The 19,789-nt window shown below is 45.0% G+C and overlaps 1 protein-coding gene across 2 annotated transcripts in view; it reads right to left on the bottom strand.

Moving 5' to 3' along the window:
* The window catches only part of LOC130533853 (cGMP-dependent protein kinase 1), a 56,420-nt gene that overhangs the window by 21,569 nt on the left and 15,062 nt on the right, over nt 1-19,789 (bottom strand). For both annotated transcript variants that reach the window (XM_057047576.1, XM_057047575.1), the window contains exon 3: nt 13,677-13,790. In XM_057047576.1, coding sequence (XP_056903556.1) covers nt 13,677-13,790 — 114 coding nt within the window. The remainder of the gene's footprint in view (nt 1-13,676; nt 13,791-19,789) is intronic.

The raw sequence follows: 19,789 nt of genomic DNA, 5'->3' as shown, positions 1-19,789 counted from the left end.
TAACGTTTGTTGGTCTTTTTAGCCCCACAAATCTCCCCTTCCGAGGTTGTTTTTCATCAAAATATGCCTCGTTTCGACTGATCAGCGCTGTTGACTGCTTTCTTTTCAACAGAGCAACAGACTTCTGACCCACACATGAAGGATTTTAGAATCTCACATTTCACGGACAGCACTGGGCCGTGAATGCAGAAGCAAGAATCCTTCACCCTGGTAACAGTGACATTAGTTCCTGCCAGCAGAATCCAGCAGGAAAGTTGTTGTGATTGATTTATTCTTTAAAAATTCTTTTTAACTGGCCGCTTTGAGCCCCTGGGTGTTCTGTGAGAGAGAAAGGTTGTTTTATTTTGGGAAACAAGAATCAAGGCGACAGCTAACAGTTGTGTCAGGAGAAACGGGAGGCAGCGAGATTAGATGTAGCCGTTGGTTTGTGGAAAAGAACCCTTCGATCTACGAGACTCTGTTAGAAGATTCTGCGATAGACAAGCACAAAGATAAATCCCCTGATGGAGTCCAGACACCGCCGGTAGCGCCCATGCACCATGAGCGAGGGGGGAACACTGCCCAGATGGTTCATCGAGGACGGAAAACAGCAGCACGAATAGCACGAACTTTTTAGGCTTTGACAGGCTGGTGCATTCGGCAAGAACAGCTGATATTTCTTATATACATGATGTGGCACAAGGAAGTTAAATAGGGCCAAACCACCCAGAAATGTCCTCATTCCAGACACATCTTAAACAAGAGTGACTCAAAATTCCGCACAGCGATAGAATTGTTTAGACATCCTGAGATGTTCTCTGCTGTCCTCCAGCTTTACACCCAGTGTTTCAGTACCAGGTCTAAAAAATAAGGTCCTTATTTACAATAAAACCGGTCACCCCCTGTAAAATCTGTTATTATAAAACAAAAAACCCTGCTATACTAGGAAAAGCAGAAGACCAAAATGGGTCTGGAGAGAACTTAATACACCACCCATCTAATTTGTACCCCACAGCAGCATGAGTGGGAGGTTAGCAGCAGCTGCCCACTCTGCACTGTGGAGTGAAGTGGTTCAAGATGGAGCACGGGGTGCTGGGAAATAAAATATGGAGGGCGCCCGCAGCGCAGTAGGTAAGCATATTATTGGGAGGCCTGACTAAATTGCGATGAGACTCGGGGAGCCAGTTAGGCCGTAGTGAGAGTGCAGATGAATGTCTTAATGCTGTGTTGTCGGCCATTAGGTCCAGGTCTGGAGGAGGGTTGTGGTCCGCAGAGGAGACGTGCAAACGTTCAAGGTTTTTAGGAGTGGGTTGAGTGGACCGTGAACGCATCGCGAGCAAATGCATACAGGCATTACTAAAGCCTGTGTCGCATTTAGGTTTGCAGCTGAAAAGAGGTCAAAAGGTTAATAGATTCATGGACTGTGGGTTATTAAAACAATTATATGTCAGCTGATGCCTGTAGCCTGTATTATGGCATCATGAAGACGGGACAGAATGCATGCACTCGTTTATTCATTTAAAAACATTAACCTTCACCAGCAACATGAAACCAGTTTATTAATGTTAGCAAGTTGGAACGAGAAGTGGGTCCAGACGTCGCGGCACGTCAGTGTCAGGGCTGCACGAATGGCTTCACAGACACTCACATTTGAAGGCTACGGGGGTATTTTTGTGGTTTTTTAATGACGCGCCGTCTGTAATGCGACAAAGGAGAAAATGAAGGAGTCATGGCGGATTGAAAGAAAACTTGTTAGCTGCCTGTTTATCAACGTGAGACATTGTTGGCATGGAAATAAGGTTACATTTGGATGATGATGATGAACGTTAATAACAGCTGAACCCCAACAGCCACGCGGATTCATTTTTGTTCTGTTTGCTGACAAGTCTCAGCAGTTAATTTGTGAGAGTACAATCCGTCTGTGTATCATGAGTCACGTACTCCACAACTACTTTGCTCAGAGTGGTGACTAAAATGCCACAGAGAGCGAAATATGAGGCTGCGAGTGGAGTTTAAATTGCCATTAAATGCGCGTTAGCTTTAATAACCGCTTTAATGACTAATGTACAGTATGGCGCTGACCTTTAGGCATTTCTTATTGCAGCGTGTTGCAGAGCTCCATCAGTCCTCGGAACACCAACACTGAATATTTCTCTCAGGAAAAACCAAATGTCAACACCACAGCTTCCACTTTGCTGAGAAACACTCTCAACACAGGACATCAAGTGGACAGGTTGTCAGCAATCCGAGTTTCTTTTTGCCCCCGAAAGCTCTTCTAAATTGAATGTAACGCCACCTCAGAATAAAGAAGGCCTATTCATAGCCGAGCCGCCCACAGCTGAGCACTTTATGATTGTCATTTGATTGTGCTCATCCTTCCTTTCCTTCCTTCTCCGCAACACAACGATCGTAATCCATCACCCTGCAATTTATACCAATACAGCAGATCGATATCTTTGATCGTAACCACTGCAGACTGTACCGCAGCAGGAAAAAAAAACAATTTGTGTTTAAGGTCAGGGGAAACGGTGACGGATGCAGGTTTCCCACACAACAGATACCCAGGAGGGGGCCTGAATACGGTGGAAGGCCTCATTTATTAGTTTTAGTCATCGTCATAATTCAATGTAAGTGAATTTCAGCCACAGGAATTATGCAAATGCTCCATGTGTGTTTGTTCTTGTAATCTAATTTTGTTCATCAAATTAAAAATAAATATAGCTTGAGAGGTCTTCTCTCCGGTGACGAGCAAATGTTGATATGTGGGAGAATAAAATTTCAGTGGTGCTCCAACCTTGTGAGTTTATTCTTAGCCGCACACATTTAAGACATATGCAAACAGGTCGTTGATAAATTGAGGATTTTTCACTGTTTTCCAACTGTAACATTTTTGGGGGGAATTTATTTATGGACCAACAGCAAAATTCAAAGGGTGTTTCAGTCAAATGAGCCTGAAAATGTATCAGACCTGGAGAAACTGATATTTGGGATAGGGAAAAACATTTAAAAAGTTGTTTTAAGGTCTTTATCTGCAAGAATAACAATTAGAAAGGTGCAGGAAAAGAGAATTGCTGGATAATTGCAGTAAAGACTGATGCAGCGGTCAGGGATCAAAATGCCCCACGAACATGTATATTTAATCACAACTTAGGTGAATGAACGTCTCGGACATGTTTTAAATTAGTCATTTTCAGGGTCGTTCATGGTTACAGTTTCGCAGAGAAGCAATGCCTCAAACCTCCAGGCCAATAAAAAAAACACAATCCCTGTCGCTGGGCTCGTTAGGCTGTCTGGATAAAATCAATTACATTGATTCCAGGCGGCTCACAAGTCTTTCTACAAACCCCCGACCCTGGAGGTTTGCGTCCCTGCTGAAGACATCTGTCCCCTCACCCCCAGTACAACGTCTGCTGCTGCTGCCAGTCAGAGGAGCCGTTGATGTTGCTCTGGGTCGCCTCAAAGAGCTGGTACAGAAGACCGAAATGGTCGACAGCTGCGCGCTAAAGTCTCGATCCAGGCGGTGGTTTAACGGGGATTTGAGGCTCTGCATCATGCTGATTATGATTGGGCACATATCAAGTACTTCCATTTTGCACTGTTGAAACACTTACTTTCATTTCCAAAAAGCACCGCGGGGCCATACTTTGTTCGGACTGATCAATCACAGCGAGCAACAAAGTGGGAAAGGCGACATCTGCTACATCTGTATTCCGTGGGAAAGGCAGGATTAAAGCAGCATCGTGGACGGTTTTTCTGAGTGTTCTTACACGCGCAGAAAGCAAGTTCCCGCTCACCAACAACATTCATCTATCTGATGCAGGGAAATCTGTTTTTAATCCGCGTGCTAGCCCGCAGGCGCCCGAACCCGCGGTAATCAGATGGCCGAGCGTATATTAGGTACAGCAAAGTTCTCTCGCACCGGTAATCGAATCACTGTCACCCAGACAGGAAAGACGTGGAAGTATTCATCAACACGCCTCTGGACAATTCTTGGAACGACTGTAATTTTGACGCTCCTTTAGCACGTTAAACTGCAGCCTGCTGCGTCTCTGAGGGGGGTAATTACTGAGAGCGATCAGCGTTTTTTATCATCACTTGAAAACTAAATTTTTCTCAATTCACACACACACACACACACACGGTGACACGGACGCTTGAATGTCACACCGTCACGTGACCATCACTCCCTGGAGACTTCCTCCACAGCGTGCTTTGGAAAGCATCAAGGCAGCGATGTTGTCATAGCCATGAAGTGGAAGAAGGGAGTAATCTCTGGTCCCCCAAAGTCATTAATAACGTAAGCCGAGTGTGATTACATCGGAGCGAGGCCTTCAGAGCATGAGAAAGCGGGTCAGGTCCTTTACACCAGACGTTAGGAAAACACTGGAGGAATTCGCATCATGACAATACCAGTGTAAGACTTGGAACTTACAGTCTGACTCGGCAGCGTTGCCTGATATAGCTGCAGTTCAAAACAACACATCAATAATTCCGATGTCAGAGGACAGGTGTTGGTTTGCGTGTTGTGAAATGAAGCATCGCGCGTCTGTTGTCAGGGTGGAGGCGCTTCCTAATTGCAGCTTTTTGCATCTCGCTGAATGCCAACAAATACGACCGCTTGGCTCCATTATACACAGCCTTCAGCTGTCGGCGCCGCTAATTCTCACCCCCCTGTGGGAGAGAGCGCAGTCCATATAGTCGGAGCGATGGAAACATCCGCCCACCCGCCGAGCTCCTACATAGAGCACGCAGGAGCATGCACCTGAACACATCGGAATGCTGTTACGTTAGGTGTTGCTATTTTGGTCCCGCTGATGCCGAAGGTGCCTAAAACCAAACAAAGGCCGTCACTTAAAAGGGGATAAAACAACTAAATGCATGAGAGTCAAAATGTTTAAATTCATAAATCTAACAGAGCAGGGACGGGATTCTTTCTTTGTGTTGGAGCTGGAAACTTCCTGCCAGATGCTGATGGATTAGAAACATTCCCAGATGCTTTCCGTGTGTTTGAGAGTTCCATAGGGTTTTTAAAAAAAAGTAAATATTCTAACATCAACAAACCTCACTCTCAATGTTAATCCATCAACTGTGGCTGATCTGGGCTGGAGGTTTATTACAAACACACGCACACTTGGATGACTTGGTTATTATTGGGTATTTAATTATGCTGAATGAAGAACGGTTCATCCACTTTAGATCCCCAAGAGTAGGTTTTTCTAATACCAATCATCCCTAAAGCAGAAAAACAGTAAGCACCAGGCCTCAATCACAATATTAGATTCATTTATTCTTCTTTTTTGACCTAACATCAAAGAAATGAAAAAAGATTTATGCGTAATAATTTGAGCTTGAAAAAACAGGAAATGTGGAAAATAGAAGGTTCTCTCTGCTCCTTCCTCTGCCAAGAGGAGCTTAAAAAAGCTCAAAACACTTAATAAATAGAGTCAAACTTGTTTACTTCCTCTTGTCTTCTACACAGTGAAGCACCTTGGTGATGTCGGTGGTTAAGATAAGAGCGATGGGCGAACCCGGGGACGCCATGTTTCCTCCCGCGAGATGAATTGCACCTGTTGCCGTCATTATTGTGGTTAGAAAAGCAGCGCGATAAATTCTCTGCCACAGAGGAAACACGTTTGAGCGCCCTGATAAATTTGAGAGGGCAGGATGAACAAAATCACACAGAGGAAGTGTGGAGTGTTATTTTGGTTTTTTTTTATCAGCATGGTTTATTTTTAGCTTTGGGTGCAGGACGCCTTGTGGAGCGCTCAAACTCCCTCATTAGACGACTTAATTTATTCTTTTATCTACAGTCACATATCCTGGGAAGCAGGCAACACCATTACTTGGCACTTAACTCTTCCAGGGTTTGTTTGACAGTTCTTTTTTTTTTTGCACCCCTCAATTCTATTCTTAACATCATGTATGACTTCCTGGACACGTGATCACACTAGTGCTGCCTATGGGATAGCCTATGTGTGTATATGTTGCTTCTATTTATCTGCGCTGGGATTGATGTCGCAGAACATGATCAATGTAATTACACTATAGCAGCTTTTCCATATACAAATGTCGAACGATACTATATAATTCCCTGATTTAGTGCAACAAAAATGAGTCAGAATTGCTAATAAACACAAGATTATAGCAGTACTGGAACAGCGCTTCAAACAAAAAAGTAGCTTGAGAAGTAACCAGCAGAGAGGAGGAACCGGGGGGTTACTGGGGCCCAGGTCTGGAGGCAGGTTTATAAAATTAACTATAGGATTTCAAAATGTTTGAATTTTAAATTAGTGTGTGTACAAAGTGTCAAATGTTGACTGACTTGAAATGACAGGCTAAAGCTGAAGCGAGCCCCCTGGTGGCAGGCTGCAGTAGGAGAACCCTGCCTCACCAGATGAACAGAAACGGCAACGAAAACTACTCCGCAAAGGTTCCTTAAAGTTTGTGTCCCTATTGGAAGATTCAGGCAGGTTCAAGTGCCTGTTCTTTATAGTCGTGATTGACAGCCGAGCTCCGTTCGGCCTGGGCGAGCAGCCGCGTGAGCCAGAACCCAACAGTTACACATCAGCGCTGCGAAAACTCGCTCTGGCTCGACACCGCATGGACGAACCCTCAGGGTTTTTTTTTCCAAAAAATAAAAGAATATACGGCGTCTGATGGTATCCAAGGTTCATAGTCTGTGTTACAGTAGAATCCACACACTTGCGTCATACTGTGAATCGACATATTTTAAACGTTTAAGGTGACTCGTTAACGGGGCCTCATGTTGGCAGCGTGTTGCCTGCGTTGTTTCCACCCTGCTGCTAAACTCTGCTGTAATTCTGTCTGCCTGAGGGCCAGTGTGCAAAAATGATCTTCCTATATCACCCTGGTTTTTTTACCTAATGAGACCCCCGGGGAGCTATTAATGTCCATATTACACTATTTAGGAGGTGAACTCATTTTACAGCACTGGACCTGTGCGAATACGCAGCACTTGATGATGTTCTCGCCCCTGTTAGGACCACTGAGGGACATTTGTGTCTCTCTCTCGTCGTCCTGAATCCAGCAGCGGCTGCAGCCCTCAGACTTTGCTGTTAATATAACACAATCACTTCTCACGGCCTCTTTTTTTTTATTCCTTCCTCCCTGTGAGAGACTGCGGCCAAGTTCCCACAATCGATGGCTGCCTCCTCTAAACCAGTGAATCACCCCTGCTGCGGTTAGTCAGATCCCAAACAGGAGTCAGACCTCTCGCCGCGTTCCGTCTGCTAAGTTCACCGTGTTAGATTATGTGACCACAGACATGGAGTGGGGAATTCTGTCCAACAGACACGACACACTCCTGTTCCAGGGATTTTTTCTGTCTTCCTCACCATCTGTAAGCACCTGAGTAGAACTGTGCCAGGGACTGATCCCACCCTTCCTGTCTAAAGGATGGGAATGGTCGCCTCCTTGCTGCACATGTCTAAAATTAAAGACAGGAAACACAGGCGTGACATTTTGACTGGTTCATTTCCAGCTCGCAGCACCAGCAGCATCAAGCGTCCTTGTACAGCGTTACTGTAAATACTCCAACACACAGACTGGACGGTTGACATATGGACTTTTTCATTTTTCTTGACAGGCACGCAGGAATCTCCACATGCTACTATAATTCTGGGTCCATACATGTTTTTTTCCAATAAAAAAATCAAATGACGTAAATGCCCAGCTGCATTTGAAGAAAGCTTTTAAGGGTAAGATGTGATTTTGATGAGTGAACTCACTTAAACGTGTGGACGCTGACTTTGACTTTAAGATGCAGCGATAACCCCTCAGATGTTTACGTGCGTGAGCTGCAGCAGGGTTCTGTGCAGAGCTGATGGAGCCCTGCCATAAACCCACCTGAAGAGCAGCCAAAGCACATCAGCAGGTACGGATTTTAAATACCAGATTTCAAGGAGATAAAAGCATCGAGGCTCCAGAAACACCCTGAAGGACCCATCTCACCCTGGATATCAGCTTGTCCTCAGATACTTTTTAGGGCCATGAAAACAGACTAGTAATTGTATTGCAATCATTCATTTATTCATCCTTTGCCCAATGAAAGCCATCGATTCCATATTAGTAATTAATCTCCAGTGAGGACTGTTTCCCTCTCCTTTAAAATAATCCAGTTTATTCCAGTTTAATTTTAATGTCACCGCTTGTTATGCTGCCTTAATTGGTTGGTTGATTAACACATCCACTAGGTCAACAGCCCAGAATCTCATCAATGATATCCTGGAACCTGCACTGTGGTGCATTTACAACCATCACGGTGCACCATTTACGTCCACGTTGTGATTGTATTATAAGCAGAGTCTTATCTCTGAGTCTCCTGTCAGAGGAGCGGAGCTGCCCTGAAGCTTCGTTCCTACGTTCTGACTGTGGACGCCTGCTTTGCTGTCTGAGGACGCTTCTCTGACTGTTTTAACCTTTCAAGTCATGGAGAGCCCCAGAAGAGCCTCCGGCTCCCAGCTTGCACCTGCTCCAGATGATCAGGACCACAGCAACAGCAGCAGGGGCCCCTCGGTCCCCTCACACACACACACACACACACACAACACACACACACACACACCACACACACACACACACACACACACGCTGTGCAACCTTTCACACAATACTGACGAAAAATTCCGGAGCTTTTAACCAACCAAAAGCAGCTGCCCTGTCGAATACATCAGCTAAAAATACCAACAGTGTTCCGGGAAAACAGTGACTTCTAAATGTGTGGCGGGAGGGGGGCTTCCCTGTCCTCATTACCATGTTGCCGTTTCTTATTGTATGCTGGGAGCTGTGTTTCCATGGCAGCCATGGAAACAGAAATATTTTCCCCAGTCGGTCTCACTGGGATTGTATCTACTGGATCCTGTCTTCCCATCCTCGTCTCTCTGTCTCTCTTATCTGACTTCATTTGGTTATTCACTAATATTTGAATATCACGTGATGGACAAAGGAGTACGTGCACGCCCGTGAAGCCCTCAGTCATATCAAACCTATCAAACCTACTTGAGTTTTTTTACTACATTATAACTATCATCAATAATGAATTGTTTCATCAATAATGCTGTGAAAGCAATCAAATAGTGCTTCCATGTGTTAACTGTTTAAGTGCTTGTGAGCATCTGATGTGGTGAATGAAAGTAAATAAGCTGTTCAAAACTGTTCAGGATCATATGAGGCCACACCAGCCATGTTGAAGGAGGACGGTTTTCTCCAAGTCGAGACATGGGGACATACGGGACCAGGGACCAAGGACGACCCGGGGAAACCAGAAGGATGTGGCTCGCTAACTGACTGACGGATTGAAGAAGAGTCCGGAGACCTCCAGCAGAAAAATCCATCCCCCATCACAATAGCAGACAAAGCGTTGCCGAGTCTTTTCTGTCCCACCTGTTGCTAACATCCGATTGTGACCTCATCGCGCTCTTATCTCCCTCAGCTTCACATCCTCCAGCTGTTTACAGGCATTCACTGCAGCTGGAGTTTTATTACCCCTTAGACACACACACACACACACACACACACACACACACATACACACAGACTCACATGGACTGTACACTTGTGTAATTCAACAGTGCATCCCTGGCAACAGTTCAGAGGTGATTTGGTTAACTGGCTCACAATCCTTCCTCACCTTCTGGCATTATTTTCTGTGCAGTGTGAGCACTGTGTGGAAAAGAGAACACAGCTTGCAAATGTTCTCCAACCACAGAGCCACTAACTCCGAGTTTCACATTGGCCCCACGTTTGATTACATTTACAATATATCATCATCTAGATACTTACTGTCACTTTGATGTTTTCTGCCTGGTTAATGAGGCTGCTAAACATTGCTAATAATTGCCTATTTTAAACACTAGGGCGCGGATGTGGACCGAAACAGAAAAGGCACAGAGGAAATGGTTCATCAGGGAGGGATTTCTAATTAATATACGGAGTTTTTTTTTTTTTAATCATATTAAAATGCCAAAACCTTGAAATGAGGATTCCAAGGAGGATTTCTGGAGATGAGTTCCTAACAGATGACTATAGCTGAATGCTCATGGCAACTTAACGAAACCAGCAGCCTCTTATTAATGTTAACTGGTGTAACAGGCCGTCCCTCTCGCGAGGCTCCCAGTGTTTAACTGTGCTGTGTTTTCCAAAGAGCTGGACCTGTAACTTCTCACTCGCTGTCAAAATAGGTTCACTTACAGGACTGGGTGATTCCTGAGACTGAGCAGATGTCGTCTGCGGCACGCACATGCACACTCTAACGTGCACACGCGGCTTCCTTCTAGACTGATTAGAAGGATTTCAAGCCGATCTACCCAAGAAATCTCAAAGCACCGTGAAATAAAGTAGAAGCAAGAAAAAGGAAGGATTTGACTGAGATCAATCAGCAATTATTCCCATGAGAGTATTCACCAGTTATAATAGGTAGACAGAGTGTAAACCTCTGACAGCCGGGCTTTTAAAGGCTCCACGTTCACCAGTTAATGGTGCACGGGCAAATCACCCACCCAAGACAGGATCCATCATAAAGTGAGAAAGACTCAGGGTTTGCGGGGCTGCCGTCAACAGGAAATGAAAATCTGGACTTGGTTTAAATAAGAGTCCCTGCACGGATGGATGGAGGGGTGGATGGATATGAAGGGGTTCATAAGCACGTTTTATAACACTTCCTTTCACCAAAGTGTGTCAACGCTGCCACCACTTACAGTGGAAAAAGGCTGAGTTCTATTTTCTAAAGAGGGAGGGCTGAGGAAACTTAGTCTCAGCATCTACCTACCTACCTACCTACCTACCTACCCACCCACCCACCCACCCATCCATCCATCCATCCATCCATCCATCCATCCATCCATCCATCTGAGAGGTATAGCAATGCAGCCTTTTATTCTGCGTGCATCAGATGTGATCCATGCTGATGCCACGGTCAGGTTCCTCCACTGACGTCTGCCTTTCCACCACTATCATTAAGATGAAGCGGCAGATAATCAGTCACTGATTACGTTAGCAGGGGCTGGCAGCGGCCTCAGCTCCCGACACTCACAGCAACGTCGGGATTCCCGGCGCTCGTCTGCGGTTAATACGCATCTCCTGTCAGCAAATCATCACCTCCGTCGTGCTGAAAAGCTACGCAATGGCAGGACAGATTGCGGCCCGTTTTGACCCAGGCCTTTTGAACATTAAAGCCTTTTTCATGAATTACTGATTATCTCCTCTGACATTGTGAACTTACAGTTCCTTCACTGTCAGGAGCTGTTTCATGATTTTAATCTCGATGTCTTGGCTGCTTTGTATGCCCGCCCTGGATAAAAACATTTTTATCGCTCTGTGCTCATTTTGCTGTCACTGTCTTGTATTTATCATCTCTTTTGGTTCTCACCCTGGTTTCTTCTTCTATTCTTCTCTTCTCTTCTCTGCAGCATCCACATTTCTCTCCATGGTGCAGTGTAGATTTGATGGTTTCTGCAGCCTGTATCGCAGGCTTGTTTCCAATTCCAAACCCAAACAGTATCCATCGTTCTTTACTTCTCTGTGTCCCCTGATACTAAACACACAGACATAAATGGAGGAACTGCAAAGTCTTGAAGCAAACGCTCATATCGAACCTGGCCTTGCGCGTATAAAACTGGCAGAAGGCTGAAGAAAACAGACGGCAAACCCGGATACCTGCACATCAAAGCATTCATTATCATGCAACTGCTTTAATTAATACAAGGGAGAACTTCAAATTCAGCCTGATCCTGGAATGCATCTTCTCAACATGCACCTGTTAGCTGCACATCTCTCCACCCAACAACAACGCGTCAAAAACTGCAGAAACACACTACAGGGAATTTGAAAGAGCACTGGAAATGACGGCCTACACTGCAGGTTTTACATCCGTCATCATAACGCCCTGTGCTGTCCAACTTCCCTCCAGGTAATTTTTTTAATACCAACCGGGTTTGACAAGAGAATTTGCAGATTGTAAATTAAATTTGTGATTGCGATAAATTTGTGATTTGATCTGGCTGAACATTAGGCAGAGATAATGCCCGGCGTGATGAATGATCAAGATCCAGCCTGTTTCACATCTGTGATCTTTATAATGTTTGATAATAATTAGAACCCAAATGATGCCTGGAAGATACTAACAACACCAGGGAGGAAGGTTAGGGTTAGAGTTTGGTTTCTTAAAGTGTTAAATTTAGAATCTTTACATGTGCATGAAAGAACTTAGCTGTGATTTAGCATTAGCAATACTGATCTCACTTACAATCTCATATTACCTCCAGTTAGACTGAAGGTCACCAGTAAAAACTCTCCAATTTCTGTTACATTTGGGATTACGAATAAGAAAAACATATAGTCCTGGTGATGCAAGCTACGTATGCACTGACTCTTGTCTTCAATCAGGGCGCCTAGCAGCTCTTAATTGTTTCCGGCTCTAATAAGCTCTTCATTATCACTGTTAATGTTATTCTAGCGTTCCAGAGGACAGGTGGGCTCAGGCCGTACGCTGCTTTATGGATGGGTAGCCTTGGAGATGCGACGAATGCGACACTGGAGACGGGCTCTCCCACAGGGTTTCCCACACGGATGTAAATCAATTGCTGAACGTGATGCTGAGACCCCAGTGCACAGTTAAGAACTCGCTTAGATGCCATCAGCCTGAGAAATGTTATTTCAGAAGAACTTTTCTGTATATTCTTGTGAAGAGAAATCCATTAAACCAGCATCCAGCCTCACAGGCACAGCCAAAGACCCGTTTAGGCTGTAAACTCACTCATGGCCTTTCAGACCATTACATCATTTGTTCCATACACACTTTTATTAAGTACCAACCGTCTGATGTACTTCAAAAAAAGAAAAAAGCCAATGGAACACATTAAAAAAGGGTTGGGGGGGACAGTCCAGACACCCTGTCGCCTACTGGAGGTGGAATATTTCTTCCCGTAAGAGTTGGCTCATCGCCTAGCGGGCACTTGTTTCCATAGCAACTGCACCTGGGAGTTCTGTCAAGCTGGTCTGGTCATGGGACGAGAGACACGCCAAAGAGGAACATGCAACCCCAGCACCACCGTCATTGACCTCATTTCCAGTCTGCTCCGGCCCCGTCCGCAGCTCCGTGGAGACCCCTGCCCTCCGTGCATTCCGCACCCATTTTCATTCCGAGCAGGAGGAACACAACCAGTCCAACTAGGAGTCCACTTCCCACGCTTATGAACAAATTCCACATTCCGGAGCAACACAGCGTGTCCCATCTCACCTGTTTATTATTCCATTTGATATTTCCCTGCTTCGCTTACCCTCCTTTTTCATCATAACACACCGGCTTTTAACACATTTGGTGTGTAGTAGACCATCTGTCCTGTATTTCTGTGGCCCTTTCCAAGCTCCATTAAGCTGACTATCTAAATTGCCACCTACTAATCCAGTGTACATCCTTCAGAGCCGAACCTATCGACACACAAGAGAGCACTGGTGTTAAACCCTGACATTCAGCTCACTGGAGTTCTCACAAAACACTTAACTGGAGTGTTGTAAAAACATTGAGCGCCGATGCGTAGGGTTTCATCATGACCACTGTGTTCCCATTTATACAATAACAGCGAGATTCCCCCCCCGATAAGCTGGAGGGACAGAAACCTATAATCCTCTGTGCTGAGGGAACATTTTGATTATATATGTGTGTGGGTGTGCAGACTCACTCTTGACAGTGGCGGTCCTGGTGCAGTTGTAGAGAATAGCCAGCTCCCCGAACACCTTCCCGGGCCCCATGGTGCAAAGTTTCAGGCTCTCCTTCGTCACCTCCACCTTCCCGTCTGAAATAGGCACAGAAATAGAGACACCATTAAACATAATGTTATTCAAATTGCATTCGAATTTCCTCCTCTGATTTCCCAAGTGTGTGTGTGTGGTGGGGTGGGGGTGGGGGGGGGGGGGGTGTGCGCGTGCATGTGTGGGGCCTCCACTCAGTTTGGCGTGCACAACAAACAGGGTTTCAGTGATGAAATGTAGTGGATGATAGTTGTCTGAGGGCTTTCAATTCACTTTGAGGGGTGGGGGCATCTGGCCGGGGTGCTCTTGACTCAGTGGACTGGAAACGGAAAAAATATTATTTTCGGTGTCGTGTCTTGAGAAGCTACCGGGCCTCCACCGATGGCTGCGCACGAGTGTCGCATGCAGCAGCAACCTGAGAGAAACCGATTTAAAGCTCAACCCTGCCTGGCCTACAGGCGCCATATAGTTCATCATACCAGCATTATAAAGCTAAATCAATATGTGCTTGAACACGAAGGGCGGACTGATTTCCAATGCCACATTTGCCCTTTAACCTCAAGAATATAAAATATTAATGTGGCTAACACATAACAATCAATTTATGGAGAAAACTCAAGCCCCATCTGCAGTAAAACTGTCCAAAACATCTATCGGCACAGATCTATTTTTTCTAGCCTTGGCTTGCACCTGGAGCTTTACCTCTTTTGTCAAATTCTCTTGTAAATTAGCACAAGTTGCATCCGACTATTAGCATTTTTGTCTGATTAGTGCAATACCAACATGAATTCTCCAGAAACAGCAGCTGCTAGTTTTACAAACTGATGCATTAAATTAGGGCACGTTTCCATTTTGCCCAGTTCAAAAGCAGCCACCTTGGAACCGGAACCAGTTGTCTATCTGCTGCACAGGTGGCGTGGCTGGACAGCTTCTGTTTAAGAAGCAGCTTGTCCTGCGGTCCTGCGAGCGGCGTGTCCGCCCATCTGCGCGCGACGTACATGCAACAGATGGCAGCGCGGTGCCGGAAGCTCTTTTGAAGGGGGTTTGTGTGTCGGGGTGACGTGCGGTTACATTTGAATGGAGCCACGTTCATTCTCAAAGCTTCTGGCTCCTTCTCAGGGGGAATTACAGGCTGAGTATGCGCAGGTGCCAGTTAAATCCACCGCCCGCCAAGCGCGGCGCGGCACATTTAAAGGAGGGGCGCCTTATCTCACACTCCATTCTGCTGCAGTTTTACTCTGGTCAGTTCAGCTTGTGTGTCTGTAGCCTCTGTCCACTGGAATGTTTCCAACTGTTCACCCATCCACGTCGCATCTGCATAAACGCTGACCACTTCTGATAATAAGGAGAACGATGTTGGGAGAACGATGTTGTTTCCTGCTCGGTGAAAAGATGGAACAGGAGACATTTGTCTGATTGTGAAACTAAGTAGTTTGTCACGCAGTAGCTGGGTGATCTGGACCCACGTCATTGTTCCTGATTCCAGCTGCTGGAAGCATCTTATGACCTCCAATAACACATCGGTCCGAGCCACTTTCTGCTATCGACAGCGGTTGGAGGATCGCTCGCAGGGCGTCTGATGCGTAACAGTACTGTTCTTTACTATTTGCTGGTTTGCCTTATTCCTTGAATAATGCTGCTAACCAACTAGCGTGTGTGAAACTTTATTCCCAATTTATTTCAGGGCACAGAGCCGAGCTTCCCGATTAACATTCACATCTCTGAGCTTGCAAAGAGAGCAGAGTGGAAAGGCTGTCTTGTGATTATATGATGGGTTGTTAGCTAATTTGAGCTTTATTGTTGGCTTTATTGCTGATCTTAATTACAAAAAATGACAATGCAAACCATTATAACCTTCTGCAGTGATAACAAAGAGGCAATTTAGAGGTTTATTGCACTCATCCTTAAGCAAAAGCCTCTAACTGATCCTTTAATGATTTATCCAGATAACAGGTAGCATTTTAATCATACCAACACAAAATTGGCACCGTGGATCATCCCATGTAATCCTTGTCTCATGGAATTAAAATAAAAAGTCTAGTATATTTGATTTGATGGTTCATTTCAATCCCAAAAAGCAAATTCTGAGCTTGCAAATATGAAATGAACCCATTAAATGATTTTGTTTTGGCTTAGTGGGTATGATCTGAGGTAAAAAATATTATTGTAGACTGTAAGAGACTTCCATATTCATCAGCGTGGGGCTGTGTAGATAATCTCCTTCCTCCTGGAAGCATAGAGGGGGGGTAGCAGATGCCATTGTGTTCAGTCAAGCCTCATCAAGCAAGACTGTTTCTGGAAAATCGTAACTGTAGCGAGACAAAGATTCTGATTCATGGAGAACAGAAACCGAAAGAAAACAAAGCCCGCTTGAGACGGCTGATGACACATGTGAAAATGAGAATAAACCCAGAAGGGAAATGATTAAACTATCAAATTAGAAAAGGCTAAATCACTTAAACTAATCGGAAATTTTGTTCCTTTCATCCAGCCTTTAATCTCCTAAAAACACCTCAAATAAAACCAAATGACATTCCATAATTTAAAGCACACTCTTTTTTTGTGATACAATTAATAATAAAACCCCCAAAAAATGGTTCTTTCAAATGCCTCTTACAGGTTAGCAATGAAGAGAGAAGCTAAATAAAAAGAAATGGAACTTCACGTGGAGCCGATTTCTTTTCATTAGGGTGGAGAGCAGGAAAAGAGGTACTTGTTTACAAAAATAACAGCATGGTTCATGCCTATCACTGACATTATACAGTATTTAGGGTCTGGGCTCGAAAAGTCCATAAACATTAACTACTGCGCTTAGCTCCCTGCGAGGCTTCACTTCAGTGGCCAATGGAAATCAATGTGAACCTGGAAAATACTTGTTATTCTAACCAGGGAAGTGTGAGCAGAGCTGGGGGGCAAACAGAGACTGCTGATGAACTGAGGATTACTAGCAAGGTGCAAAGTGCCCAAAAAATATATGCTGGGGAAGGAAATGTCTTCATAGCTGCCTATAAAAGGTCAGAGATCTATGGAAGCATGCATTGCCAGGGGTTGGGAATGATGCCGGTGTCACGGCAGTCATGATATGAAGAGCTGGCAGTGCCAGGAAGGAAAAGAAGGTGAAAAGAAAGACAAATTAAAAGAAACACTTCTTCAACAGTATGATTTATTAGCCTTTTATCCCCAGGAATGCACCGGTGCGTTAAAATGTACCAGGCCTTTAGAATTCTGCAAGCTAACCTACAAAACTCAGGCCAATAAACATGTACAGCGTCAACTGAAGGACGAGGGACTTCATTAAATGATGTCTGAGCTTTGACATCTGCAAAATTCTGTTTTCAACTTTCCAGTACCTGCCTGGGGATTGTCTGTTAATGAAGCAATCAGGTTACGCAATTGACAGAAGCATTTTAGACTTCCAACCTGCTGAGGGATAATAGTGACCAGGATTTCCTGGAAAGTGGATAGAACAGCTGCCTCGTAGCACAAAGGGACGAAAACATGCATGTTAGGTTAACTGGAGACTCCAAAGCAGCAATGGTGTGTGTGTGGACTGGTGACCTGGCAGGGGTGTGTTCTCACCCGGGAAGAAGTTCGATGGATGGATGGATGGATGGAGGGAGGGAGGGAGGGAGGGATGGATGGAGGGATGGATGGATGGATGGAGGGAGGGAGGGAGGGAGGGAGGAGGGAGGGAGGGATGGATGGATGGATGGATGGATGGATGGATGGATGGATGGATGGAGGGAGGGAGGGAGGGAGGGATGGATGGATGGAGGGAGGGAGGGAGGGAGGAGGGAGGGATGGATGGATGGATGGATGGATGGAGGAGGATGGATGGATGGATGGAGGGAGGGAGGGAGGGAGGGAGGGAGGAGGGAGGGATGGGTGGATATTGAAGGTGTGTTTCTTACTGATTTGAGTGCATTTAAAAACACCCAGAAGAAGAGAATGACTGAAGAATAAATATTAGAAGAAGAAGAAGAACAAGTCCCAGCTTATTCAGTCACATGTAAAACAACACTTTAAGGATTCCCGGTCCCTCAGATCAACTCAACCTGTGGGAGCGGAGCAACATGTTTCCTTTGTAAACAAGCCAGGTACGGCGCTCTCAAGGCAACTGACCCCTTTGGTGCACGTCTGCCTCTTCGTGACCAGCTCAGGATAATTATAATATCACAGATGCAGATAAAATGACAGGTTTTGCATAAAGTATGAGAGCCGCTGAGCTGGGGTGCAAAGAACGCTGTAATTTATGCAAAGAAAAGGAGGTACAATAAATCTACTATAGCAGTTAATGGGATGAGTAGATCCGAGCAGCTTGAAGGTCGAGTGTTCGCCGCTCGCCGTTAGCAAAGAGGTACTTCGTTCTTCCCAAATTCACTCCAGAAGTTCTCATTAAATATTACTTGGGTGTTAAAAGCGAATAAAAAGCCTGAAATCGACTTAAAGAGGCCGTATTAAAGGTAAAAGCTTTACAAGAGGCTCATCTCTGAGCTGAAAGTGACAGATTTATGCAAACATGAATATCTTTGACCTTTGACATCGAGAGTAGACTTCTATAAATACTACTGAGGTTCAGAGGTCAGAAGCTCGACACGCTTCTCTTCTACCATTGATAGATTATTCCTCATGTTTTCAAAGTGCCGAAAAATAAACATCAAGAAACAGGACGTGGGGGAGTCGATCTCCCCGAGCGGACGACGTGCAACTGAGCATTTTCCACCATTTCCAGTTGAATTTGCCCAAACAAAACAAGAGAACTGTCTTAAATTCTTCCTTGGTGGAACACGAGAGGCGGGTGAAATATACCTTTATTTCACACGGAACAGATCTGCAGAATCGCAGCTTCAGTAAGGAAAAAATAAATAAATAAAATCGAGAAAAAACGTGAAGAATGGTGCCGCTGTGGGTTGTTCAAGGTCAAATAATGCTGAGACTTAAAGGCGGCGATGTTGCGCCTTCGTTTTTGAGGCTTTGGCAAAGTCAAAGCAGACGAAGCACGTGGTGTTTTCAAAAGCCAGCTCAAAGAAACAGAAAGAACTTTGTCTCTTGTGTTTCAAAAGTTTCACAGAGCTTCTAAAAAAAACAAGTTTTGTCTGGGTTTATAAAGAGCACAGCGTGACCCTGCTCCAAAAGACATGAATCAACAAAGCTCCCACACCAGAAAGTGAAAAATACCAGAAAAAAGACCTTCAAATAAATGCTGCAGCCCGTTCGAACCTTCAATACAGCACCATTACGCAGATATGAAGTATTTAAAATACCGTTGCCGAGTTTAAGGATTAATAATAAGATAAATGAAAGAAAAAGCTCCATGAAAATGTCTGTGATCAATGATTCATTAAATAACTCCACTTAGGAACAAAGCAGGCTTCAGATTTAGGAAAAACACAGATGTGGGCTGACGTCCCGGTCGAACCGGAGCAGGTCGCGGGCCCAACGGCGCCGCTATGAACCAGAGAGGGAAGGATGCATTTATTCATCGGGAAGTGACGAGCGTTGCCGTTTTAGAGGAACCTTGTCCTGTCGCCGCGGGCTGCAGGGATCCAGGCGGCAGCGTGACGAGCAGGATCCACATGGGACCAAATCACTGTTTGACTGGAGGAATGCAAACGATGCCTCCTCGCACAGCTGCGTCGAGCAGGTCAGCGCAAGTAAGTAGTTTAGAGACTAATTATGAAACATTGTAGATAATAGCCAACGTTATACACCTTTGGAGGATAGATTTAGATCGACGAGCTAATTACGATTTTAACGCAGCGTTTAATCACGATAAATGCAGAGTTTTAAACTGATTAACATCGTGAATAATTCAAAATACAGGAAGTGCACGTGTGCCGTCCTCAGCTTCTGATTATTTATTCAGCTTTACTGGCAGAACATACTTCCACCGCTGTGTTCCTTTCTGCTTACAGAGATAACGTAAATATTGATGCGGCTCCAGGCGAGCTGGACTGTCGCCAGCTATTTTACGACGAACGGACTTGAGAGCAAACTTTTGGCATTCCTGCAGTCCGTGCAGCCAGGCTGAAATGGGTTTCTA

This window comes from Takifugu flavidus, chromosome 11 (assembly GCF_003711565.1).
Source record: "Takifugu flavidus isolate HTHZ2018 chromosome 11, ASM371156v2, whole genome shotgun sequence".
Lineage (NCBI taxonomy): Eukaryota > Metazoa > Chordata > Actinopteri > Tetraodontiformes > Tetraodontidae > Takifugu > Takifugu flavidus.
The sequence above is the reverse complement of the archived record's forward strand: the minus strand, read 5'-3'. Positions and strand labels throughout refer to the sequence as shown.